Raw genomic sequence first — 25,861 nt, 5'->3', positions numbered from 1 at the left:
TTGACGGATTCCTGGTGTAAAGGGCATTTCCCTTGATTGTACAGTTTCAGTTGAAGTATTGCCGAGCTGCTAGAAATCAGTCTCATAAGCCTGCTGTATGTTCTTTAAGATAGGAATCTGACAGCAGTAGTGTTGGGTTTTTGTTTTTGCCTTTTTTTTTTTTCCCTTGGATTAAGGTTTAGCAGATGAAGAGCTTTTTTAGTTGTCTAGACAAGTAACCGCCAAGAGACTGCTTTTTCTGTAACAGTGACCTACTTGCTTATTCTGTAAAGCTAATCTCTTTTGACAGTGACTCCAGAAATTTTCCTTCCTAGATTGCTTGAGCACAGCTGCAGCATTTTCATTTAAAGGAACACTTTTATGTTGAAAAAGAGCTTTTCACATGCTGAAAACATATGTTAGTAGCTTCTCTTCTTAGGAAACTGAAAACATTTGTACTTAACACCAATTTTTCCCCTCAAATGATTATTCTGTATCAAGATAGTGACTTTGAAAGACTCCATTGAATGTGAATGAACTGCTCTCTGATTTCTTTCTTTTTTTTTTCCTTTCTCATTTTCCTCCCCTTGCTTAAATAATGAAAGGAAACATCCAATAAAAGCAATGTTGGGAAAAATGAAACTGGGGCAAAAGTGGTGGTATTTAATTTCAGTCTTTGTCTGCTTGTCTTATTTCTCAGGCCAGGAACAGTATCTTCTGTTTGTCTGGCACCCAGCGCAAATGGGTCCAACCTGGTCATGAGTCTCAGATGTTGTCATTAGATACTATGACAGTATCTTGACTACCTAAAGTTGACTACTATGATATATTGACTGCTTAGTTGCCATCACTTTTAAAACAGGCATAAAAATGGATGGTAAAATTGCTTTTATGTAAAGATTTAGAGGCCAATAAGTAATTCTAATTATATCCCGTCTGTGAATGCCCAGCTGTGAAGTGTGTAAACTTTGGAAGAACCGTAATACAGAAAGGGAGGAATACTGGTAAAAGGAGGCAGTAGATGTACACTACCACTGGATTTTTGTAATATCAAAAGGCAATGAGTAAGGTTTAAAAATTAGAGATGTGACTGAATCCTGAACTTGGGAACAAGAGCAGGAAAGGAAACAGTAGAACTTGTGCACATAACTTTTAATAAGACTTCATCTTAACTGTCTGAAAGAAAATGGCAAGTTTTTATTGGAGTCACTTTTCACTGTCTAATCTCTTTTTTCCTTTGAGCTTCAAATCCAAAATAGTTCAGCTTTCCACGTTTATCAGAAGTGGGGCTTTCAAAATGCGTGTGATCTGATCGTGGTGAAATTTGCTGTCCAAGAGAATGAGCCAGCTCTGTGGCTGACAGGAACTATAGGGGAACATCGAAGTGACAGGAGCTGCAATGGCTTTCTGAGGATCAGGCCTCTTGGGTGCTGCCTGGGAGCCTCTTCGGGGCATCGAGAGCTTCTGAATCCAGCATTTGATTGCAATCCTTAGGAAGCGTTAAGAGAAGAATTTCTCTTCTCTGAGAGTTCATCCTTGCATCTTTCTTGATCCTTATTGGAATAGGAGGTAACTGAGTCCATGCAGGAACTGGGGCAGAGGAGCCCTTACGGAGGGGGTGGGAATGACTGAGAAATAAGTTTGGGGTACAGCAGGAGGGGAGCAAAAGGTACCTCAGCATGTTTCCTGCGGTGGTGAGCAGGTAAGATGATTTGTGAATACAAACTTAAGGCACCGGAAGCTCTAAATTGCTGGTTTGCTTCCCCTTGGGCTGCAGCGGTGCCTCGGCTTCTCCCTTCGGGGACAGGCTTTTAAAGGGCTGTATCTGCTTTTCAGAGGTGTTGGTTTAATTCCAGAAGCAAGGAGCGGTGCAGCACCTTCCGAAGGGAAAGGTGCTGGGTGAGGGCAAGGGGTAGGTGCACACACTGCACCTGAGTAACAATAGGTGTTCAGTGACAGATGATGGACAGGTACTTTTTGTTTTGCTTTGGTATGTGCCCAAGCTGTATAGGGTTGCAGTAGTTAACTGGCTTTTTTCCTTTTTCAGAACGTCCCATAGCCGATAACGAACGGATGCTGGATATTTTGCAGCGCTTTGGGATGCAGAGAAGTGAGGTTCGTTTCTTTCTTCGGCACGAACGCTCTCCCTGCCGAGAAACTGGTAGGTGGTGATCTCAGCTGGCTCACTTGTCTAAATTTCATTTTGTTCCTCAAGCTTGCATATGTTACTTATTAATATTGGGAGTCAGTATAGCGTTGCAGCCCTTCTTGGTGTCTGACTGTTATTTTTTTATGAATAGAGAATACTAGTAACAGTAAACTTGTAAATAACTCATCCTTCCTTGCGAGATCTGGGGACATTAAATCCAAATTGAAACTTCTGCAGTTCTTCTAGAGCTGGTCATCACCAAAGCATCCAAGCACATCCTGTGTTAAATATATTAGCCACAGCTAAATATCTAGAGATCTGTGATAGTCTCTTCTTCTAAATCTAGTAACCAAACTGCTGTCCAGTAGTGTAATTAATTATTTCGGCTTAGGATGTTTCACACGGATAGTACTTCACCAGAGTGATAAACTGAGCATACTTGGCAAAAGATAGAGTTCTTTGACGTTTCTCCCACAATCTACACATTCGTATTAGTTTCAGGTATAGCTTTAGATGAACAGCCTGGTCAAGTATCTATGTCTTATAAATCTAAATACGAAACCTATAAAGAAAATGACTTTTTGCTTTTCAAGTTTTTTCTGTGCATCCCGTATTAATCTCTTCAGTAGAATCTTTAAGACTTTTACCTTTAAATCAGTTGTCTTCCTCCTCTTTTCCTGTTTGCATTCTTGGTAATCTTCCTCAGCATTGGAAATACCGCATTCGTGTTATGACATTATACCTAGCATATTTTAAAATGGTTAAACACACCTTGATGTTTGAAATGTGTTAGTCTTGAGGGAATATGCTCTTGAAATAGGTACCAAGTGGGCAAGAAGCAAACAGAGGTGGCTTCATCCTGTAGGACATGCATGTCTTACAGGGAAATGAGTGATCTTCGCATTTACCATCTGAACGCCATTTGCATATAATTTGATGGAAACATTAAAGTAGGTTTCTAGTTAAGTAGCATCTTTATTGTCACAATGACTGCCAGGAAGGAAGAACTTTGGGCTTTTAAACTTTAAGTGCAAATAATCAGTTGTAGATTAAATGGTGTATCTTTCAGGATAGGTGACTAACCTTTAGCTATTGTTATTGATATTCTCTGTGAGACAGTTTGCAAAGGCACATCAGAACATCTAGATGCTGGTTTTAAGACATTGTGGTCAAAATGCCTCTCTGTGAATAAACGCAAGATATTTTGGTGTTGTTTGCAGAGCGGACAGGTTTTTGTGACTCCTCATCTTAAAAGCAGACTTACTAGGGGCCTGTTGGCCACAGGAGAAATATGAAAAACAGACAAACACCATGCTATTTCAAAACAGTTTTGTATTTTAAAATAAATGTTGACATTAAATAACTGCCTCTTCATAAAATACCTTCTGTCATCAATTAAGTTTATCTTAGTGCTAAGAGCATTGGAAGAACAGTTGTTCGGATTCTAAACCGAATGATTGTACTGTTTCTCCTTTTGTATTGGATGCTATGTCTAAAGGGATAAGAAAAATCCAAAAATACCTTACCATCTTTAATTATCCTGTATTCCTATCTAGGAACTGGACAAAGGTCTCAAGATCCAGCCTTAAAAAGAAATGGTGTGAAAGTGCCTGGTGATCGAAGAATAGAGAATGGAGTAAGTACCTGATGCAATGGCCAGGATAGTGAAAGCAGAGGCTTCCCTTCTTTTGAGACGCTGGTGCACATCCTGCCCTGGAAACTAAGAGTCTGTTTTGGAGAGATTCCAAATGACTGCTCTGAAACAAACACAAAGCCTCAAGCAATTATCACCCTTGCTTTTGTTTTTTAAGATGTTTCTGAGATCTGTCTCTCAAAAATCCAGGGAGACCTTATAGCAGCCTTCCAGTACCTGAAGGGGGCCTACAGGAGAGATGGGGAGGGACTCTATCAGGGAGTGTAGGGATAGGACAAGGGGTAATGGTTTTAAACTGAAAGAGGGGAGATTTAGATTAGATACTAGAAAGACATTCTTTCCTGTGAGGGTGGTGAGGCAGTGGAACAGGTTGCCCAGAGACGCTGTGGATGCCCCATCCCTGGAAGTGTTCAGGGCCAGGCTGGATGGGGCTTTGAGTGACCTGGTCTAGTGGGAGGTGTCCCTGCCCATGGCAGGGGGGGTTGGAGCTGGATGATCTTTAAGGTCCCTTCCAACTCCTACCATTCTATGATTCTGCCTGTTGGCTGCCATATCTCTGTTTCTACAGGTGATCCCAGAGCAGCAAATTCAGCATAGTTTCCCTCTCCCACCAAATATTTCCTCTAGTTTTCCTTCAGTTCATTGATGATTTTCATGTTCAGTTTTGTGTCAGAGATCCCTTAGTTCCAGATTTCAAGTTGAGACCAGTTAGTGTTTCAGTAATGAATCCATTTGCTGTCATTTTATCTTGTTCAGAAGTTGTAATTATGGATATAAGATTGAATCTAGATTCAGGAAACATGTGAACAGATAACTAATGTAATAATGGTGCTATCTTTGAGGGTGGTGAGGATTTTTTTCCCCCACTGTATTTAAACTTTCCATTTTCTTCAACTTGCATTGAAGTGTTTTGAATTGCAGTGATACACCTACGACCACAGATCCATCCTGCCATGTGCGGAGTGTTTTGGGCTCAGTCAGTCAGAGCTGATTCATGCTGGTCTTAATTATAAAGCTTTCTGAAACTCCTCTTTAATATTTCTAGCAATATCCCAGCAGCATTTTAATGTTTCAAGAGATGTCAGCTGATCGTGTGTTGCTGGATTGGGCTACACGTGTGTATGAGCTTACAACTATTTATTCTTTTATCAGGGAAATACGCCATTTCTTTCTAATTATTTTATTGGATACTCAGTTGTTGCTGTTGTTGTTTTTAAGGACCTTTATCACACATTTCTGCAATAGCTTTATTGAGTTCAAGGCTAGCCAGTTTAAAAATTCTAGACTTAGCATGCTTTGGATGTTCTTTGGCAGGTCAGTGCTCCCAGGATGGATATGACACTGGCTGAACTTCAGGACATGGCATCACGCCAGCAGCAACAAATTGAGGCTCAGCAGCAAATGCTGGCCAACAAGGTGAGTTGGGCATGAGATGGTTTATAGCCAGGAACAAAGGTAGTAAGAATCACATGAGGTGGAGGGAGGGTTGGGGATTTGGGTTTTTTCACCTCTTAGAAACAGAGGGCCCCCTTTCTTTGGTGGCTCCTTTTTAAATTTGAAAGGCAACCTATGCAAATAGCCACTAGTAAAACATTAAAATAATGCCAGTGATAGAAGCGACTGCTTAGCTTACTAAAAGGATAGAGAATATAACATTAATATATTGTCATTCACCCTGGTGGCTCTGCTGCCCTGTTTGTGTTCTGTGTGATGACCAGCCATTCACTGGTTTGATTGCAGAACAATGCTGTTGTCTCTGGATATAATGCTGTCCTGTAATGATATCTTGCTTTCTCCTGATAGGGCTCAATGTGTCCCTGGCTTCCTAGGGCAGCTGCCTAAAAAAGGTGGCACTTATGTGATAAAAGTAACTAGGAGAGTGATTTATAAAATGCTCGCTGAACAGTAACAGAAAAGCTAATGAAAGCACACAGGGTACTCCTGAATCATTTCGGGGAAAAATACCCTGAATGCATCTGCAGAAGGGGGGCATGGATTTCATATTTGACTTAAGTGTTGGTACACACCACTACCCTGGAAAACACCGCGGAAAATGCTGCTTTTGGCGGAGAATCGTTAAGTGTGAGCCCATCCTGAAGAGCGCTGGGCTGCCTGGGTGGTTGCATTCCTGTGCATTTCTGAATGTGCTCTCTTGGGGAAAAGGGCTGCTCTGGGGCTCTTGTCTCGCTGCTCTTCATCTGTCAGAAGCCCCATCTCCCTCTCCTTTTGAGATCAGCGCCCTGGATGTTTAGCATCTTGTTCAATTCTCTTGGCTTTCAGTAATTGTATCTCTGGCAAGTGTTTCAAACCATGGCTTTCTAATGGCTCCGTAGCATCTTCGAAGTGATACTGCAGCCTGTCAAAATAGCCAATATATCTTTATTTCCATTTTATGGTAGGAACTGATATGAAGAAGATGCAACTATAAATGTAAGAAATCAGTCAATCAACCAAGAGATTAGAGTTCCCACTTGAGGCTTTAGCAGCACAGATAATACCTATTCTGCCCTGATGAATTTGCCAAGGCAGAATGTTGACCTCCTCTGGGTTCCAGCTGAGACGTGTTAAATATAAGAGAAGCCTAAACTTGCATAACTTTTGCCTGTTTCACTCGCAGGTGATAGTGATAGACCATGGTCTTAAAAATAGCACTGTAGTCACTATATATATAGAAACCAGAAATAGGAACATTACATATATTTACTGTAAAGGAAATTTTAAAAGATTTTAAAAAAACAATAACCGAACCCAAACAACTAAAAAAAAATAATAACAAATATGAGTTTGAGTCTGGGTAGCTACCCATCAGGTAGGTGTCTGCTGCCTGTGGTTTGAAGAAGAGTAGCCTTATGGGTGTCCCACAGGAGAATTTTCCGTTTAACATACCTCTCTGGAACAAACCTGCTTTCCTAAATGCCCTTTCAAAGAGAGGCTTTCCATTGCCTCTTCCCTGCCTTCTGAAATCAGATGTAATATTAAAAATAGATTCTGAGGGGGGGAAAATACACTTTATTTTTAGACATGAGCTGTAATATCTATTTTCTGACATTTTCCTGCGTGGGATTGATTCTAAACTGGTACATACACTGCAGGTGCTGCCTGGTTTTCTCCGGAAGGCGAGCTCACTTATTGCCTTTCTTTTTTTATTCGAAGTGCACAAGACTCCCTGTTTCTAAATATGACTGGTGACTCTTTTTTGAGGAAGTGTTGAGTTCTAATGTTACTAAGCAGTGATAGTCTTGGCTGTTAGTGGGGTCTCAGTAGTTCTCCTACCTCTGGAACAACCTATCATCTCCAGGACTGGAAGCCATGTGTAATGGCCAGTGACCTAAAGGAAGGCCCTATAGGTGGTCTGGTGGTTTCTTTCAGCTCTGAACTATAGACATCTGTACACAGAAACTGGGAGGAAACCATATCCTCTTGGAGAGGCAAAAGGATCCTCTCCACTGAGATGATGTCTGTTGTATAAATGGGGGCCAGGTCAATGAGAAGGTTTCCCCATGTCTTGGAATTCTCCCATCCTGTGACAGCGGTGATTGTTACCAGGAAAAGGTAAATTATCAGAGCTCTGGTGTGCCGTGGTCCTTCATCTGAAGGAGGCTCTAGAAGAACTAGGAAAAGTACAGAGAATGATGAAAATGATCAATAATTTATGGAATATCCTCTGTAAAAAGAATGTCTAATGTTTTCCAGCATGACTTATAGTTGTTTAAAATGTGATGTATGATAGAGATCTGTAAAATGCAATCAGTATGGAGAGAAGGTAGTGAGGAAATAATCATTAGCTTTTGCAAGTCAAGAGCAAAGCAGTGATTAAATGAAATTGGCAAGTGTCATGGAATGTGAATGCTAAAATTTTTCTCAGGCTTCAAAAGATTTTGAGCAATTTCATGGAAGAAAAATTTCCCAAGGGCTGTTTGGCACGGATACCACCTCTGTTTCCATAGTTTCTTGTGTTATAGGATGGTGGTACCTGGAGGATTGTGTTGGGAGAGTATCAATATGTGCTTGCTCTGTTCTCTCAGACTTGCCTTGACCCTCTGGGAAGTCAGGATGCGGGGCTAACACTGATCTGAGCTGCTGTGGCCATTTGTTTTTAAGTTTTTTTTAAGAGACTGTTTCTGTCAGTACCATACCATAAGTTCATTAAAAAAAAAAAAAAAAAAATTGTCTTGACTGCAGGAACAGCGTCTGAAATTCCTGAAGCAGCAAGATCAGCGACAGCAACAGCAAGCTGCTGAGCAGGAAAAACTGAAGCGATTAAAGGAAATTGCTGAGAATCAGGAAGCCAAACTTAAGAAAGTGAGAGCGCTGAAAGGCCACGTGGAGCAAAAAAGGCTCAGCAATGGGAAATTAGGTGAGTTCCTGCTCGGGGAAAGTAGCCTGTGATTTTTTCATTTTTCTTGGAGCTCTAAAATTTCTGGCAATTTCAGTGATTCAGAGGAGGTATTTACAGCGTTCCAGGAAATGTTAATCATAACAATTTCACATCTTGTATTTACCAACTGAATTCCTGAATGACCTAGAACAAAATATATTTTTGTATCGTTTTTTAAAATATCCCGTAAGTGCATTCCCCTCTGTGTTTTGAACCTAGTATATCTGCTCTTTAAGTACAGTGCAGGCTGTTTCCTTACTCGAATACCTTTCTGCACTGCAGTAACTTTTGCTGTCCTTGATGTTAATACCCCACATATCTAGAGTGTTATTTTCTTCTTTGCCTGTAAGAAAGGTTGGCACGATACCCGTGTTGCCTCTTACGCAAGAGGTGACTTAATGGCCAAAGTGGCTGAGTATTTTCTTTTTCATTATGGAAATCAGACTAGTGTCTGGCTCACTGCAGTACTAGTTGGGTGCTTGCAGTTCCACATGTTGATGCAACATTAAATATTTATTTTAGCCTTCATATCAACACTCATTCTTCTACCTACCTTGTCATCCTCCTTCTATACTTGTCATTACCAGCTCGACTCAAATGAAAATATATTGGTGTATTAAGGTAAAATATAAATATATTGTGTTATTAAGAAGCATGGTGCTTTACAGATAAAGCAAAAGTGTTTTTCTATGGGGAGAATGTGTTGGATTCTGTAGCATAAAAGAAACATCGGTTTAAAGGAATGGAAGGATGTGTATCTGTTTCTCCATACCCTCCCCGGCAGGTTTGGCCTTGGTCCTTGCTTGAACTCTTACTGATTCCTTAAACTTTATTCCATAAAGCAACAGTTCTGGCAGTGGGAGCAGCTGATGACAGCCATTTGTAACAGACCCTAAAAAGCCCTCTTGAGTCTTTGTTCAATGTAACAGCTCGAGTGTCTCGTCATGGAGTTCCTGTGACCTAAATTCAGAGTTTTAAGTATTATAAATATGCTTTGTGGTTGAGTGAGTATCTTCCTCTGGAATTTGGCATGATAGTGAATTTAGGCTTCTAAAGATGAATTCATCCTGGTAATGTGGTTTTGTTTGTTTCCATACTTCAGAAAGTAAAAAAATGTTCCTTTTCTCTCCCCATTGGTGCTCTAAGTAGACTGAATTTAGATTATCTTGTAGTGTGTTTGCTTTTAGAAATGCTTGGAAGGAAGAACGGGTTTGACAGGGATCCTGAGTTTGCAGCAGCTGCTCCAGGGGCCGGCAGGGCGCTCTCTGTCCCTTCCACCCCTGCCTCGGGAGCAGCCCACGCTCCGCTGTTTCTCAGGGCAGCTCTTTGTGCTCTCTCCTCCTCCTCTCCAGTGGAGGAGATCGAACAGATGAACAGCCTGTTCCAGCAGAAGCAGCGCGAGCTGGTGCTGGCGGTGTCAAAGGTAGAGGAGCTCACCCGGCAACTCGAGATGCTGAAGAATGGCCGAATTGATGGTTACCATGACAACCAGTCGGCTGTAGCAGAGCTGGACCGCCTGTACAAGGAGCTGCAGGTAAGTCAAAGCTGGCTTGTGGACCACAAATCTTAAGGGCCAAAAGTTGTTTTGGGTTGTTTCTTGTCTCCTGGGAAAGAAATCCCCTTGCTTCTTTTCTGACAGAGCTGTGTGGCTGGCTGCATGCTGGGGACGAGGGGTCAGTTGTATTGGGTTCAAGGAAAACAGGGGACGGAGCACGCAGTATATATACCTCTCCTTTCTGCAAAATTTGGAGAAAAACCAATGTTTTTTCCCCAGAGAAAATAATCTGAGTTTGCCAGCGTGACTTGACTTTTTAGAAGGCTTTTCTCTTTGTAACTGTTTCCTGTCCCCAATCTTGAAAGTTAATTTGTTTTGATTTTTTGTTGTTTTCCCCTCCTCCTCCCTGCTTCCTCCGGCTTTGTGAATTTATTCAGTTGAGGAACAAACTGAACCAGGAGCAGAATGCCAAGCTGCAGCAACAGAGGGAGTGTTTGAACAAGCGCAACTCGGAGGTGGCAGTCATGGATAAGCGTGTTAATGAGCTGCGGGAGCGCCTGTGGAAGAAAAAGGCAGCTCTGCAACAGAAGGAGAATGTACCAGTAAGTGTGGGATATTTAATAAGAAAAAAAGATTAATTTCATTTGTGGCCCATACAGGCTGAAGTAAAAACTTGCTTGTGGGGAAGGCTGTGTGGATGCTAGACTTGTTTTTAATCCATATGTGGGGGAAGTCTTGTATTATTAAAGTACTTTTCATGGTACATTGGTGTTAACCTACTTACTCTTCATGGACAAAAACTCTTCTTATGCTGTCGTGGAATTTTTTTTTTTTGGACTTTTTTTTTCTTTGCTATTACTACCTCATGTTTGTATCTCCTTAAAGCTTTTTTAAAAAGGATTTTTGATATTGTACTGTCATCTTCTACTTGTCTTGTCCTTTTTGACTTCTGTTTCAAACACTGATGGATGGATACTGCAGCATAACATTCTTTACATTTTCTTTTCGCAAAGGTTTCTTCAGATGGGAATTTACCCCAGCCAGTGGCTTCCGCTCCAAGTCGAGTGGCAGCAGTAGGTCCTTATATCCAGTCCTCTACTATGCCACGTATTGCTTCCAGACCTGAACTTTTGGTGAAACCAGCATTTTCAGATGGGACGCAAGCTTTGCAGGTACCTGATGGTCCACTAAAAACACAAACTCTGCCTAACATGAGAGCTGGGAGCAGTTCGCAAGCTAAAGCTCCTGCAGGTAATAGCTTACAATTAATATTTCTTCTGCAAAAATGTTTTATTTTCTTATCTGCCAACTCTGTCTTTACTTTTTTTTTTCCTTTAAAACAAAGTATTATTTGAAATTTCAGTCTTACTACTTGCAATTTTCCTGCCCCGGTAAATATATTTAATAAGCACTGAGATTATACTATTCAATGTGTTATAAATTAAGTAATCCTCCTAGTGAGCAATCTGAGTTGTTAGATGTGGGAGGATTTTTCTGTACACTAAGGATTTATTTATTTATTTATTTTAAAATACTCCTAAACACTATACAACAGTGTTCGTTTGGGTTTCTAGAGGAACTTTTAGGACATATATTGTAACAATCTGGTGTCTGGACTTAAATCTAGCAAAGCCAAGTTTTCTGATCGTGCATTTTGGAAATGATACATGTAAAGGATTAACCAATATTACAAGAAATATTATAAAGGAGGAAGTTGATTGTAGCATAGAAGTAGCAATAAACCTGATGACATGTTGATGACGTAGGAATAGGGAGAGCCGTAAGTCCAGTGCCTGATGCAGGGCTTGGCCTCTCTTGCTGGGAGTGGTCATGGAGATATTGGTGGCTTTCTCCTACGACGTGGTTCAGCTCTGGGAGAGTAGGAGTCTGAAGAAACTGGAGAGTTGCAGATCCTAAAACTGCTGGAGTGGAATTTTAGCTCCAGTCCATACAAATTTGAATTTTTGCTTTAGGATTGTGTGGTGTGCTATTTGAACTAAAATGTCACTCCTTATTATTTGGGTACAACAACTGCTTTCGTAGAGAGATTGTATCCCATACTTTGTTAGAATGAAACTTTTCTTTTGCTGCTTTTCATTACTATTTGAATTTTGTATCACTTATTGTACTAGATAATTTAGAATTTAGCAGAGACAATTTGGTGAAATATTTAAAGTAATAGCAAGTTGCGACCATTTTCTTATTTTTGAAGCAGACTGGATGTCTGCTCCAGTGAATGGAAAGATCAGCTTTAATGCAGTGCCTATATGCACATTGAACACACAAATTATTTTTCTGCTCTTTTGGCTATCACCTGGCAGGATCTATTTATGCTTTAAAGCATCATGGTTTTCTTTGCACAATATATTTCTCATTCCTTCTCACCATTCTGTCACTTTTATCTTACTGTAAATATCCAGGGAAAGTTTCTTGCTAAGAAAGAAGGGAGTCTGGAGAAGTTTCTTTATCTGAATGTTGTAAGCCCAGACGTTTGCTGGAACAAATAGTTTTGTTGCTGCTTTTTAATAGTTGTTTCTGAGCTTGGTTTTGCATGCTTTTTTTTTTAAAAAAAACAAACAAATGAGAAAAAATCTCAAGTAATAGGATTTATAGCAGCTAATCTGTATATGATATTTGTACACTGTCTAGACCTGATTCTCACAAAAAACCTACCTGTAATAAATAAGTCAATAAAAACATAATTTTAGCTTAATCTGTTCCACTTGTTCTCTCCCAGGTTCTGTGGCCCCCAGTGCTAAACCTTCCCTGACTGCCACTGACTGGAGCAGTTCTAACGCAGACAATCATATTGGTCAAGGATCAGCCTTAAATTCAGGAAAAGGAGTTGTGACTAGTGAAGGACAAGGTATATTTTTACATGTTTGACTGATGTTAAAATACAGAGAATCTAGTTAATGACATCTGTCTCTTCTAAATGCCTCAGTAAATATGTAGAATTAATTTGAGAGCACGAAACCTCAGAAGAATGTTGCCATATAAGCTTTAGTATGGTGTTACAGGGTTGGTTTTTTTAAAAAACAAACAAACAAACAAAAACCCCAACAAAACCTCATTTCAGGTGGGAAAGTAGATACTGATGCCTTTATTACATGCTCCTCTTCCATTTGCAAGATGGAGCATTTGGTGCAGGGGTGGGATGGATATAAAAAAGCACCCCTTGAATATTGCACAGAACAGGACTCTGACTCCTACAATTGTGTCATTCATTTTAAAAGTTTTCCTCTCTCTCTCTCTCTCTCACAACAGCCGAAGGAGAAACTTTTTTACGAGACAAAGAGAAGAAAGTTCGTCCGTTCTCGATGTTTGATTCCGTGGACCAGTCTGCAGGGCTGGGCACCCTCAGGAAGAACCAGAGCAGCGAAGATCTCCTGCGAGAAGCGCAGGTGTGTGGGAAGCTCGAATGACTGCATTCCATCTCAAAGGGATTACTGCACAGCTTTTCAAATATTGCTCTTTGAAAAGCACCTACTTCTACTTTTAAAAGACTACTTCCAAGGAAAAACGTCTTTTTTAGGCTTTTAATGGCTGTGTTGTTTGTACTAGTGTGTATGCATATGTGGTTTCCTCCCCTCAAAGATTATATGCACAGAGGCGTTTGCACAGGGTTTTTAAAACAATTCATGCACTCATTTCACTATTTAATGCAGCAGTGTCCCTCAGGTGCGTGTTTACAGCAGGACTTCCCACCAAAATCTTGGCACAAGGGCAGGATTGGATCAGGTGGGGCTGAAACGACTTCAAAGAGCTGGGGCTGACAAGTGCACTGTTGGAAAACAAGCTTCTTGCCTGCAGATGCTCCTAAGTTCCTCATCTCTCTCTCTAGAGAAATTACCATGCCCTGCCATTGCTTGGTGTTTTAAACATCACTGGTACAGAAAGAATTAAAGAGAATGGGTTCAAAGTATAAACAATTATGAGGATAAGATGTTTAAAGAAGTCTCTTGTTGTTTCCAGAGATGTAAAGAGTATTGCAGTAACAGTGGAAATGCTCGATACTGTATCATTCTCTGAGAATCTTTGGACCTTCACAGCAGAACTCCTAAAAATCTTTTGCTGTTTAATCTTAATAAATGTTTCTTTTGTCTTTCAGACAGCCAATAAAAATGTAACAAAGGTACCACCACCTGTCCCCACCAAACCAAAGCAGATAAACTTGCCTTACTTTGGTCAAGCCAGTCATCTGCAACCTTCTGATGCTAAACTGGATGGAAACCTGCAGAAGCTGCCTTTGGCTGTCGTAACCATGGGGAACAAACAAAAATCAGTGGCACAGCAGCCTTCCCATCCTTCTCAGCAGATACAGCAACGAATTTCCATACCTCCTGCAGGTTCTTCCTCTACCCAGGACCAAATTCTTCCCTCCTCCAAACAGGAGAGTCCCCCAGCAGCAGCTGTGAGGCCTTTTACCCCTCAACCGTCCAAAGAGACCTCGCTCCCACCATTTCGAAAGCCTCAAACCGTGGCTGCGAGTTCAATTTATAGCATGTACACGCAGCAGCAGACTCCCGGGAAGAACTTCCAGCAGGCGGTGCAGAGCGCTTTGACGAGGGCGCAGACCAGGGGACCGCACTTCCCAAGCGGTAAGCGTGTGGCCCTCTGCCTCTCTGCTGTCTTCATAAACCTCAGATATAAGTGCTTTCCACCTGGTCTGCGGGTATAAAGCTGTTCCGCAGCAGAATTCAGCAGGTTCGTGCAGCTGTAAGAGTCTTAGATGGATATATGTGTTGTGTATCAGAATTAACAAAAAGTGCAGAATATCTGTCTTGTGTTTGCAAGAGAATCGTAGAATCACAGAAAGCTTTGGGTTGGAAGGGACCTTAAATATCATTGAGTTCCAACCCCCTGCCATGGGCAGGGACACCTCCCACTAGACCAGGTTGCTCAAAGCCCCATCCAGCCTGGCCTTGAACACCTCCAGGGATGGGGCAGCCACAGCTTCTCTGGGCAACCTGTTCCAGTGTCTCACCACCCTCACAGGAAAGAATTTCTTCCTGAGTTCTCATCTAAATCTCCCCTCTTTCAGTTTAAAACCAGTACCCCTCGTCCTATGGCTTCCCTTCCTCATCAAGAGTCCCTCCCCATCTCTCCTGTAGCCCCTTTAGGGACTAGAAGGGGCTGTAAGGTCTCCCCGGAGCCCTCTCTTCTCCAGGCTGAACACCCCCAACTCTCTCAGGCTGTCCTCACAGCAGAGGTGCTCCAGCCCTCTGGTAACTAATGGTAAAGCCAGTTACTGGATCAATTCTGTTCAGTTGATCTGCTTCTTTGCCCTGCGTAGGAGAATCAGGTTGTGTGTTCTTTTTAGACTCGTTGATCAAATATTCACACTTGTTTTTCCCCCCACCCCTCTCTGAACGCCCCCGCAGTGTATGGCAAGCCTGTCATGGCAGGAGCTGGGGTACAGAATCAGCTGCCGCAGACGGAGAACGTCTACTCAAACCTCCAAGGCAAGCCGGGCAGTCCGGAGCCCGAGATGGAAACGACAGCCTCTGCTCATGAGAATCACGAGACGGAGCGAATACCCCGTCCCCTTAGCCCGACCAAACTGCTGCCTTTCTTATCCAATCCATATCGCAACCAGAGCGACGCTGATCTGGAAGCCCTACGGAAAAAACTGTCCAACGCACCCAGGCCGCTGAAGAAACGTAGCTCCATTACTGAGCCAGAAGGACCTAATGGCCCCAATATTCAGAAGCTGTTGTATCAGAGGACCACTCTGGCCGCAATGGAGACTATCTCGGCTCCATCACATCCTTCCAAACAGACGGCATCAGCTGCCAGTCCTGAAAGCCCAGCAGAAATCCCAAATCCTTATCTAAGTGCAGAATCGGAGAAAGAAACAGCTGCTTCTGTGCCAGAGCCAGCCATTGCTGAGGAAGCAGAAACCACACCAGCAGATCAGAGCGAAGCTGTTCTTCCCTCCGTGGCTTTGGACACTGTACCCGAGGGAGTATCGGATGGTGATGAACTCACGCAGCCAAAAACGGAAGAACCGAGCCTAGAAGCCTCACTGCCACTGGAGGTGTACATGGAAGAGTATCCTCCGTACCCACCACCTCCCTATCCATCAGGGGAACCGGAGAGTTTGGGAGAGGACTCATTCAGTATGAGGCCTCCTGAAGTTACGGGACAGTTTTCCTTGCCTCCTGTAAGTATTAGTTAGCCTACAACTTGGGTGCCCTGTCAATAAGTCATCTCAAGCTCTGCCATAAATCCTGTATTGTAGAGGTTAAGCAGATGTGGGAGAACAGTCACACAAATAGCCTAGAAGTCTCTCAGTGGGTATCTGTTCCGTTTGTGCAATGCTCTTATCTCCAGGGTGAATGACAGGAATGAAGTGTCTTCGTTGTCTCTAGAATTAATGACATGAGGAAAAGTTACTATTTGTAACTCCATTTTGAAACTCCATTTCAAACTCCATTTGAAAACTCTTCTGGGCTGGAAAGAACATTCCTTACAGAAGTCTGCCAACTACATCCAAACCTATACTTCCTTCTTAAGAGAAATTAAAGCTCTTTTTTTTTCAAGGCATAGTTACAGATTTCACAAACATTTCCCACTATTGCTGATACAAAACAGAAACTAATTATCTTAATGCCAGATTGCATTTGTTTATCTGATATTGCCTTGCTTGAAAAACACAGAGAAACAGACTTCTTTTAGTTTCTGCTTTAAAAACTCGTTTGTAGATATCAACTACTTGCATTTCTTCTACTGAAATGTTTTCTGAATTTCTCTTTAGAACCTGCTTTAACATCAGTCAGTTTTTAAGTTGCGTCAAAATGGAGTCTCTTTGGGCTGAGGGTGGGCAGTGTTTTACCACCTTGTTTGTTTGGGAGTGTGTGTGTGTGTGGTGCGGCGTTATCTCACTGCTGTAGAACAGTAACGCTTACTGCTTTCGGTTCCCCAAAGAGTTTCTTTTAAAACCAATCATGGATAGAATTCTAATAGCTTGATACGTTAAAGCGTTTTTTTTTCCTCCGTCGCTTCAGTGCAGAGGAGTTAAAAGCTTTAAGTGTGCTCTTTAACCTTGCGATTTCTGCATGGAATAGTCATTGCATGTTTTCATGCTTTAAAGGCTTTATCCTTGCTCCCTTTTACAAGGAAACGTGAGTGGTAGGATTTCCTAGACTGTAAGAACTCATTCCTGGTTGGTTTTTGTAATAATTCTGCCATGATGAGAATAAACCAGCCCAACTTCTTGATTTGATATGTAAATACTTGGGTTGTGCTGACAGGCTTTTTCTTTAAAAAGCCTGTACTTTTTGATATTATGTATAAACCAACAGGCAAAAGAGTATTTTCTGAGAATCTCTTCTTATACATCTTATCTTTACATGTTTGCTCTTGCAAAACATGAGTCATTTCTATTCATCTTTGCTTGGGCATCTGTCAGAGATTTACATACCCCTATGAATAGTGTTTATTGCTGCTGCCCAGGCAGCTGGGGAGAGCGCTGAGCTCATGCTGGCCTGTGCTCTTAACGGAGAGAGTACAAACCCAGCTATAGAAATACTTGCTTTCCAGTATCACTGGGAGCATGTAAAGCGTTTCTTCACTTGGTCGTATATTCTTTCCAAACCCATTTGCCATAACTGTTTATGTTCCTGCTAACCTTGGATAAGTTCAGGAAAATGTTAGGAATTTAACATCAGGGCTTAAAAAGTAGTGTACTTCCTGGAGTGTACTACTTGGTTTGCGTAACAGCTTGGAGAGCTAATGCCAAAAAGGTCTGAATAATTAAAAAAAAAAAAAAAATAAAAAATTAAAATTGCATTCCTTCCTGATCTTCAGGGATTTGGGAGTTTTATTATTTTGTTGATGTGTTAGATCAAGGTGACTTCTGTATTTGAGTTGAACAGTGACCTTGTCTAGAGATAAGGGCAGAGATGTTTCATAACATGCCTAACCTGCTACATTCTTAACATGTTGGGGAATTGGTAGAAAATAGTCTAAATTTCATATTAAATGGTATTTTCATATTAAATAGTAATTTCTGCTGTTGTTCCCAAATAAGCAATTCTATATTCTTGTTCTTCCCAAGGAAAAAACGCCTGTAACTTGTTTTACCTTTTCACAGGGGAAGAGGACGAACTTGCGCAAAACCGGCTCCGAGAGAATTGGGCATGGGATGAGAGTGAAATTCAATCCCCTTGCGTTGCTCCTGGATTCATCCTTGGAGGGGGAGTTCGACCTCGTGCAGAGAATAATTTATGAGGTACAAATGCTAACTTGAAAGAGAAGGAATAGCGATGCTGGTTCAAACTGGGAAGTCCTAGCTTTTGTGGACTGGGGGAACTGAAATAGTGCACAACCTAGATCTGCCCTTGAGGAGATAAGCCCTAACGGGACATGGCCGCTTGGAAGCTGATTTTAAGTGTGTTAAATCCACACTGGGTGTTTAGTATCAAGACTATAATTTGCAGGACAACATTTTCCTCATTTCTTAGGGGATGAAACGCTGCATATCTGGGGAATCATTGATACGGCAGATAATTTGATAAGCAAAATCCACATGAATTTTGCTTACAGTTAAATAGGCAAATACGAGAAATTTGTTACAAATGCTTTTACTAAGTTACCGAGATATTATTTCTGTGAGCCACTTCAGGTTCTCACTGATAAAAGGAGGCTGCAATCTTATACGTGAGTCATCTTGTAAGACCAGTTACTGCTGTAGTTTTCTGCCTGTTGCTCATGTCCTTCATAGGCTCAAAACCTTATTTCAGAATAAGAAAAAGCTTGTTTTTATATATGTGAAGAGGTGTTTATTGTAGAGAGTCTCATCAGAATGCGAATGGCTCCTTTTCTGGCTAAACAGGTTGAAGATCCGAGCATGCCCAACGACGAAGGGATTACTGCCCTGCACAACGCCGTGTGTGCTGGGCACACGGAAATCGTCAAGTTCCTGGTGCAGTTTGGGGTGAACGTGAACGCTGCAGACAGCGATGGATGGTAAAGGCTTCTTTCTCTGTGTGGCACCTTAGAGGTGCTCTCCACAAGAGAGCTGTGGCTCGGGGGCTGCCCCGGGTTTGCTCCTGTGGAGCTGGAAATGACTTTTCCACAGCAGAACAGCAGCAGTTCTCCGTGAGGCATCGTAGGAGAACACACAGAGGAGAAAACGGGCAAATTATGTTAATTCTCCCTAGGTGGAAAAAGTGTGTCTGGGGCCCAGTAGGGTGGATACAGTTGTCAGGAAATTGCCCTCTTTCCGTGAGATACTGAGGACGGTTTATGCGTAATGAGCTGTTTGCTGGGATTCCCGGTGTCCTCTCTGTGAAACAGCCCGTAGCTTACACACGCTCCGGGCAGTCTCTGCCCTGCAAACTCTCCTCGGTTCTTTGTCCAGTGCTTGGACAACTTAAAAACAAGACAAAGCGGAAAACCACAATCTCCAAACTAGGTTTGTGACTGATAAGGGGTTACAAATCCTTTTTAAGGTAGCTAGGAAGCTTATTCACCAAAGGCTAGGGGAAGGGGGCAGTGATTTTACTACTATTTCTGCCTGTAACAAAAGTATCTAAGGCCCAAGACTGAACAAAGGATACTACTTGTCCCTCAGCCTCAGTAGTTGTCCCCATTACCTGCGCTTGTCACCAAGGCAGGTCTTGAAGTAATTATCTAGATAGTAAGAAGCATGATGTCAGGAGGATTTCTGAGGTGTTTTTTAAACTATTGATTTATTTTTTAATTTTTATTGCTTTAATCGATGTTCTTAAAATGTTAATGGATTCTAAAAAGGTAGCATAACTAGAGATCTATGTGGAAACCCAGCTTTAGGGCTCAAGCAGCTCTTGGTAACTCCCAGTATCTGTGAAAAGCAATTGGTCTCAACATCCTGGGTTAAAGTGCTTGTGGTGGGAAGCCTTCAGAGATGCAGTCCCGGCTGCTGGAGGTCACACACGGAAGTGGTTTGCCCCTAGGAGTCTGTGAGCGATAAAAGTAACGTCTCATCTTTTTCCTCTTGGCTTGTAGGACCCCCTTACACTGCGCAGCGTCTTGCAACAACGTGCAGGTCTGCAAGTTCCTGGTGGAGTCGGGCGCAGCCGTGTTCGCCATGACCTACAGCGACATGCAGACGGCTGCGGACAAGTGTGAGGAAATGGAGGAGGGCTACACGCAGTGCTCCCAGTTCTTATACGGTAGGTGATGGCAACAGAGTTCTGGAGCCTTCCAGGGCCTTACCTGGTGCTTTTGGCTGTGTTTTTGGATGAGGAGGGGTAAGTTGCACGCTTGGGTTGTGTGGCCCTGCCTTGAGTTTCTTGTGGAAAGAAAGAGGTTTTAGCCAGCATCTTGGCCGAGAACAAGGTCCATGGAGACTAACTTTATAATATTGAACTCAGAGAAGATCTGAGTAACAAAATGTTGCCCTACATTAAAAACCTTGAAATGAGTTAAAAGCGTGCATTAAGAAAACATTGGTGTGAGGTGACAATTAGGTGAATCTTGCTGCATCAGTACTTTTCTGCATAAAACCCAGGGTGGTGTGGGTATCTCAGTCGGCAGTTCCAATCTGCTGCCTCGTGTCTGTAGAGGAGGAATGTTTCCTAATGTGCATTTCGGAACCAAGAAAGGGACTGCAAAGTTTCTGCTTTAATGGAGCTTAGTAGGTACTGAATTTTACTTTCTTTTTGGCTTTTTTCTTCTCTTGCATTTAAAAAAAAAGAAAAACAAACAAAACACACTTTAAATTTAGATATTATTCAAGTAGTACAACTACAGGGAAACTGTGTTTTTTAATGGAGAGGATGAATTCCCCAAGGGTGAGATGAGTATTAGTCAATGAAGTTTTAAATTACTTGTGTGTTTTGTATCTAATAAGGTTTTAAATTACTTTTCTGTATGTTTTGTATGTAGTTTTTGTCCTCTGGGCACCTACCAGCTGAAGTGTCATGTATCTGTAAGAGGTTAGGATAGGTCTTGACAGATTTCTTTCAGGAATTTGTCTAATTCTTAAAATTCAGGTAAACAGCCCCTAAGATCCTGTGGGAAGGAGATCCATGGCTTCATTGTATGCAGCATGAAGAAACACATTCCTTTTGTTTGCGGGGTTTCTTGGACCCACCCTCTGGTGATCTCACTTGATACTTTTGGGGTTTGTTGGGTTTGGGATTTTTTGTGCGTTATGAGATACTTGTTAATGGGTCCTGAGAGGTCTGTAAGGCTTTGGTTATTGCCAGCTTTTCCAAACTGAAGCCACTGAAAGTAAGGTGTCTCTTCATACACCGGCTGTTCAGCTATCAAATCTCCATATTGTTCCATTAGGGGTTAATCCTGTTGCTAAGACTGTTTCCAGTTGCCTATAGTTATAGTAAGAAATTAATTCACTGGCTAAAGCTGTTTCTTGCCGTAAAAGAAGTTTGGGATTGTGTATGTTTCCAGAAGAGATACCGCATTAGAACCTGTCAGGTGAGAAACCTCGGTGTAATTCACTGATTCACCTAATCCCTTTTTGTTGTACGTGATGCACAATATCAAATATCACCAACAAATATGTTTAAATATAACCCGTAGGCTTTTAGCGTTGATTAAATGACAAGTCTTCGCTGCCTCAAGTGTGTCGTTTTTCCCATTCTCAGTTTTAATGCCTGTGCCGTCTCTGGGAGGATGTTTGTGCTGCTGCCCTGGAGTGAGTGTTAACACTTTTCTTTAGGAGACCAGATCCGTTGTGCGAATCTTCTCTTTGTCTGCTTTGATGTTCAGGGCTTAGTCTTTACCTTCCACGTGCACCGGAAGGAATTTAATTTAACGCGATGAGCTGGTATGCAGGAATAAAGACTGTGATTTGAGCAGATGCTTCCTTTAGCAGACGTAGGTAAGAATCCCATGCAATAGGTAAGAGATGGAAAGGGAAATGACAAGTTTTGCAGTGAGATGTGCAACGTACTCTTTGCTCCTGGCCATAGCAAAACCAAACAAAAAACCCCATAGGATTCAGTACTTTAAAATGGAATAATTACCCAAGGGAAAGTTTGTGTAACAGTTGATTAAGATACCTTTTCTGGTTTGCTGCTTAGAAGCTGAGGAGTGTGTACAGAAAGAATAGTATTTCATCTTTGGCTACAGCTGTAAAATGAGCAAATTCTTAATAACGTCTGTGAGGCACGTGCATGTACTCCAAAACTCCTTGGCCCAGGAGCAATTTAACAATTTAACTTGTTTCTGATTCAGTTTTTTTTAAAAAACTATAATTAACACAGTGGCAGAAATTAAGAAGTGCTGAGCTAAGTATTTGAATTAAGTGAAAGCAGACAAATCTTTCAGGTATAGGTCTGCGATACAACTTGTTTTAAAGTTCTGAAATCATGTAGCACGGGTGGGAAATGGTATCTCAAGCATCAGCATGACAATGGTGGCCAACACAAAAAGAGATAGATTACTGAGGAACTCGGAGCACAAACAAGTGTTTCTTGCTCATCACTTAAGTGTGGGAAGTGTGAACACTGGCACAAACATAAAACCTTTTATCAACCAGTGCTTTTCTCCCCATTTACCTTGTATTTTTTGAACACCTGTAAGGAAGGAATCTGTTTGCTGTGGGCAAGGACTAACTTCATAAATACCACCTTTTTTCTATTTTGTAACATTTTTTGGGCTGCTCCATGTTCTTACTGTTGCAGGAGTCCAGGAGAAAATGGGGATCATGAACAAAGGAGTGATTTATGGACTCTGGGATTATGAGGCTCAGAATGACGACGAGCTCTCCATGAAAGAGGGGGACTGCATGACGATCCTGCGCCGGGAAGATGAAGATGAGATTGAGTGGTGGTGGGCACGGCTGAACGACAAGGAAGGCTACGTTCCCCGCAACCTGCTAGGGGTGAGTCCTCCATATTTCCAAAGTCACAGTATTATTCTCATGCCTCTAGCAGGTTCTAACACTAACCTTGTCTCACCATCTTAGAAACAAAAAACCCCACCTTTTATCTGAACATGACATGTGTAAGGCTTTGCTGAGCACGTGAACAGAACTGGGGTTCCCCTCTCTTAGGAAGTGGTAACATGGGCACAAAGGGCCTTAAGAACTGCAACTTGTATGGAGAATGAGTCACAATTCCTCCCTGTCTGGGTGTACACAGTGCACCTTGTGATCTGAGATGGTTTCACAGAGTTTTAGGAGAAACACTGCAAAATTCTGTGGTTATCTCTTTTTCCTAGTGTTGAAAAAGATCCCATTGCCAAATAAAGGCAGATCTTTGTTTTCTTTTATGCTCTTTAAATAATATCTAACCGTATGTCAAAGGCCTTAAATTAATGGCCTCATCTTACGCACTACCTCTTTTGTTAAAAGCAACTGTGTACAAATAATAGATATTTTCAATTATGTCCCCATACTTCTCCTCGTGGCTGAGTTGCTAGAAAACTACAGCAGATGGACACATGTATAAAAATTCCATTAAGCTTTTTTCTACATATCCAGTTGCCCGGCTGCTGGAGATGAGAGGTTCTGCCAACGCTAAAGATTAACCACTGAATTTTAGCTGATTGATGTATGCTGCTTGAAAGGCTGAACCTCCTTCCTCATGCAGATAATCCTTACCCTTAAACTGGTTAGATTTTGCAGAGCGACTGTATCTAACGCAAAATCAGTTTTCATTTCTGTATCGCTTTCAGGTCAGGCCTCCCCCCACACTGTCCTGTAACATTCTCCCTGGCCATAGTCCTTCTCCTCAGGTTTTTCCCTTCCAAATGTAAGCATTTCTAAATCGAAAGCACAACAAGGTCAAGAAAGGCCAGAAATAGCAGCTTTTTTACACAAGAAGCATCAGAACCTTTAGGGGAAACTACCCCAGCCCAGTATGAACTGTTATACTCCTGTGTCCGGTCAGTTGTACCAAAGGATTCTGTGGTTATTCTCAAAAGCAATTACTGGACTCTTAATATAGCAGCTGAAATGTAGGCTAAGATATTCAGCAGAGGAAAGCGCTTGGTAGCTTGATACGTTCTATATTAAGTTGTATTTTTATCACAGCTGCTTTATCCTTTTGCAGTTAGGGGCACTGAATAAAAACAAAAGATGAAATTATCTGCATCGGTGCTCTACCCTTCTGGCTCACTGGCTCCCTAAGCGGTGTGAGAGCTCTAAAGCTGAATGCAAATAAGAAAATACTTTCAAAATACTGATTTCTTCAGGAAAACTTTAGCTGAAAACCCCCCAGAATGTAATGTAGACACGCATTGCCATTTAGAGCACGGAGGATTCATCTTTCCTAACTCTATGAAGTGTATCCTTCTATTTTTCTGTGCCAATAGCTGTGCTTTGCAGAACAGTAGCTGTTCCCAAAGCCATTTGCAAGGGGGAGAACTTCCCAAGCATCTCGGCACTGATGTGTCGAGCCGTGTCCCATCAGTCATCACCCTGCAGCTGCCTCTGTACCTCTGTGTGCGTAGCCAGAACGTGTGAATAACACGTATCTCAAGGGCTGGGGGGGCAGCTACTCATTTACTGCTGGGCAGTTAAATTCCTTTAACTGGCCACCCACTAGCCCCTGACTGAAGCACGGCTTCTACTGCTCCACGGTTCCTGTGCAGCCAGATGTTTCCAGCTTGCCCAAAGCTACAGATCTGTAAAGGCTGAGAGACACTGAGAGAAAGCAAAACAGACTTTAATACCTCTCTATTTCCTTTCTACAACAGAGAAAAATCCCACAGTTCACTAAACACAAAAGTCTCTTGACTTACAAAGCCACATGCTTTTCCTCGCCCACCCATCTGGGCAGAGCCGGAGGTACTGAATTCCATGCTTTACAGTGCCTTCCTTTTGTACTGTCACGGTTAGTATTTTTTAAACTTGTCTAAGAAATGCCAAATTTTTATTCGTTAGTGCTCCGGGTGTTTTCTATAATGATGCTTCTGCTACTAGAGATTACATTAGAATTGTAGCACAAAAGAGGTTTTTCTTTCCTTTTTAAAAAAAGTAACCTTCTAAAGCACTAAAATTTTAAATCTTGTTTCTGTTTTACCCTCAGCTGTATCCAAGGATTAAACCTAGACAAAGAAGCTTGGCATGAAATAGTACAGAAGCCAGATTCCTGAAGTACTAATCATGGATGACTTACAAAAAAAAAAAAAACAACTCATTTTGTGTTGGTTCCAATATCATGAGACTTATTTCAATGACAATGTAATTTGAAAGCTATGAAGAATGTGCTTTGAAAACAAATGAAGGATTGATGCATTAGCAAATGGATGAGGGCATTCTACAAGATGAAATAATGCTTACAAGCAAATGAAATTCTGCTGCCTTTGGTCTAAGCCAGCCATTTTGTTCAAGTACCCGCTCTGATTTCTTCAAACACGGCAGAAAAGAATTTCACATTTTTCTGCATTAAATCCAAGGACCTTTTCAATTTACCATTGAAGGAATCATCATGAAACAGATAATTTGGCTCTGTACAAATATATCCCAAGGCTTTTTCCAGCTGGGAGAAACAAAAATAAATGATGTGCACAGCACCTAAATGCTTACTGCTGGGAGCAGAAGGTTTGTTGAAGCTAAACCGAAGTGCATCTGAACAGTGACAACCACGTGACCAATCCATTAAGCAATAACTTTTAAGAAATGCTGTAGCATCTTAGGAATTCCATGTATCCAAAACATTATGTGCTGTAACAGACAATGTAGTTTTAGATTCCTCTTTTTACAAAGAGCCTCATGTATTTATTGTATTTTGTACTTTGAAAACTAAGCATAGAAACTTTCTGTAGTCCTTGACAACTTACTTGTTTTTACTTGACTGTGATACCATTAAACTTGTCTCCTCTTAAGCTTTAACTCCGGGTATTTTAGTGTCATGTTTTTATTAGACCATCTGAAAATGTTAATGGTAAGACACACTGCAGTTCTATGTTATGCTAATACTCATCTACTTTCTATATTAAATTGTACCTCTCCACCCCAGTTTGTTCAAGACAGCCTTTCTGCACTTAAAATTAAGACAAATCTGTTAGTTGCATATAACCTTTGTTAACCATAAAAGCTAAGGGACATACTTAAAAAAACCCCTTGTTACAAGTATTTTCCAAACAAAGCCTTTCCCATGGATCTATTCAGGAATAATCATTTGATAATGAACATTATTAAACAGAGAGGACCAAATCTTTCCTAAAGGGTATTTATGAAGTGCCTCACCTTTCAGGCTCCTCTTTTCCTAGGTGGTAAGTCCTTACTGCTTTCTGTGAAAAGGT

At 41.6% G+C, this 25,861-nt stretch overlaps 1 protein-coding gene across 1 annotated transcript in view; it reads left to right on the top strand.

The window, feature by feature from the left end:
* The window catches only part of TP53BP2 (tumor protein p53 binding protein 2), a 28,604-nt gene extending 3,158 nt beyond the window's left edge, over nucleotides 1–25,446 (top strand). The window contains exons 2-17 of the mRNA XM_074164453.1: nucleotides 2,027–2,140; nucleotides 3,685–3,764; nucleotides 5,097–5,198; nucleotides 7,965–8,139; nucleotides 9,513–9,694; nucleotides 10,093–10,257; nucleotides 10,669–10,906; nucleotides 12,393–12,521; nucleotides 12,923–13,059; nucleotides 13,767–14,256; nucleotides 15,040–15,821; nucleotides 17,754–17,891; nucleotides 18,495–18,628; nucleotides 19,649–19,815; nucleotides 22,294–22,493; nucleotides 24,643–25,446. Of these exons, the coding sequence (XP_074020554.1) occupies nucleotides 2,027–2,140; nucleotides 3,685–3,764; nucleotides 5,097–5,198; nucleotides 7,965–8,139; nucleotides 9,513–9,694; nucleotides 10,093–10,257; nucleotides 10,669–10,906; nucleotides 12,393–12,521; nucleotides 12,923–13,059; nucleotides 13,767–14,256; nucleotides 15,040–15,821; nucleotides 17,754–17,891; nucleotides 18,495–18,628; nucleotides 19,649–19,815; nucleotides 22,294–22,493; nucleotides 24,643–24,684 (3,275 nt within the window). The 3' untranslated portion in view covers nucleotides 24,685–25,446. The remainder of the gene's footprint in view (nucleotides 1–2,026; nucleotides 2,141–3,684; nucleotides 3,765–5,096; nucleotides 5,199–7,964; nucleotides 8,140–9,512; nucleotides 9,695–10,092; nucleotides 10,258–10,668; nucleotides 10,907–12,392; nucleotides 12,522–12,922; nucleotides 13,060–13,766; nucleotides 14,257–15,039; nucleotides 15,822–17,753; nucleotides 17,892–18,494; nucleotides 18,629–19,648; nucleotides 19,816–22,293; nucleotides 22,494–24,642) is intronic.
* Nucleotides 25,447–25,861: the final 415 nt, after the last annotated feature.

This window comes from Numenius arquata, chromosome 2 (genome assembly GCF_964106895.1).
Source record: "Numenius arquata chromosome 2, bNumArq3.hap1.1, whole genome shotgun sequence".
NCBI classification, from domain to species: Eukaryota; Metazoa; Chordata; class Aves; order Charadriiformes; family Scolopacidae; genus Numenius; species Numenius arquata.
The sequence above is the reverse complement of the archived record's forward strand: the minus strand, read 5'-3'. Positions and strand labels throughout refer to the sequence as shown.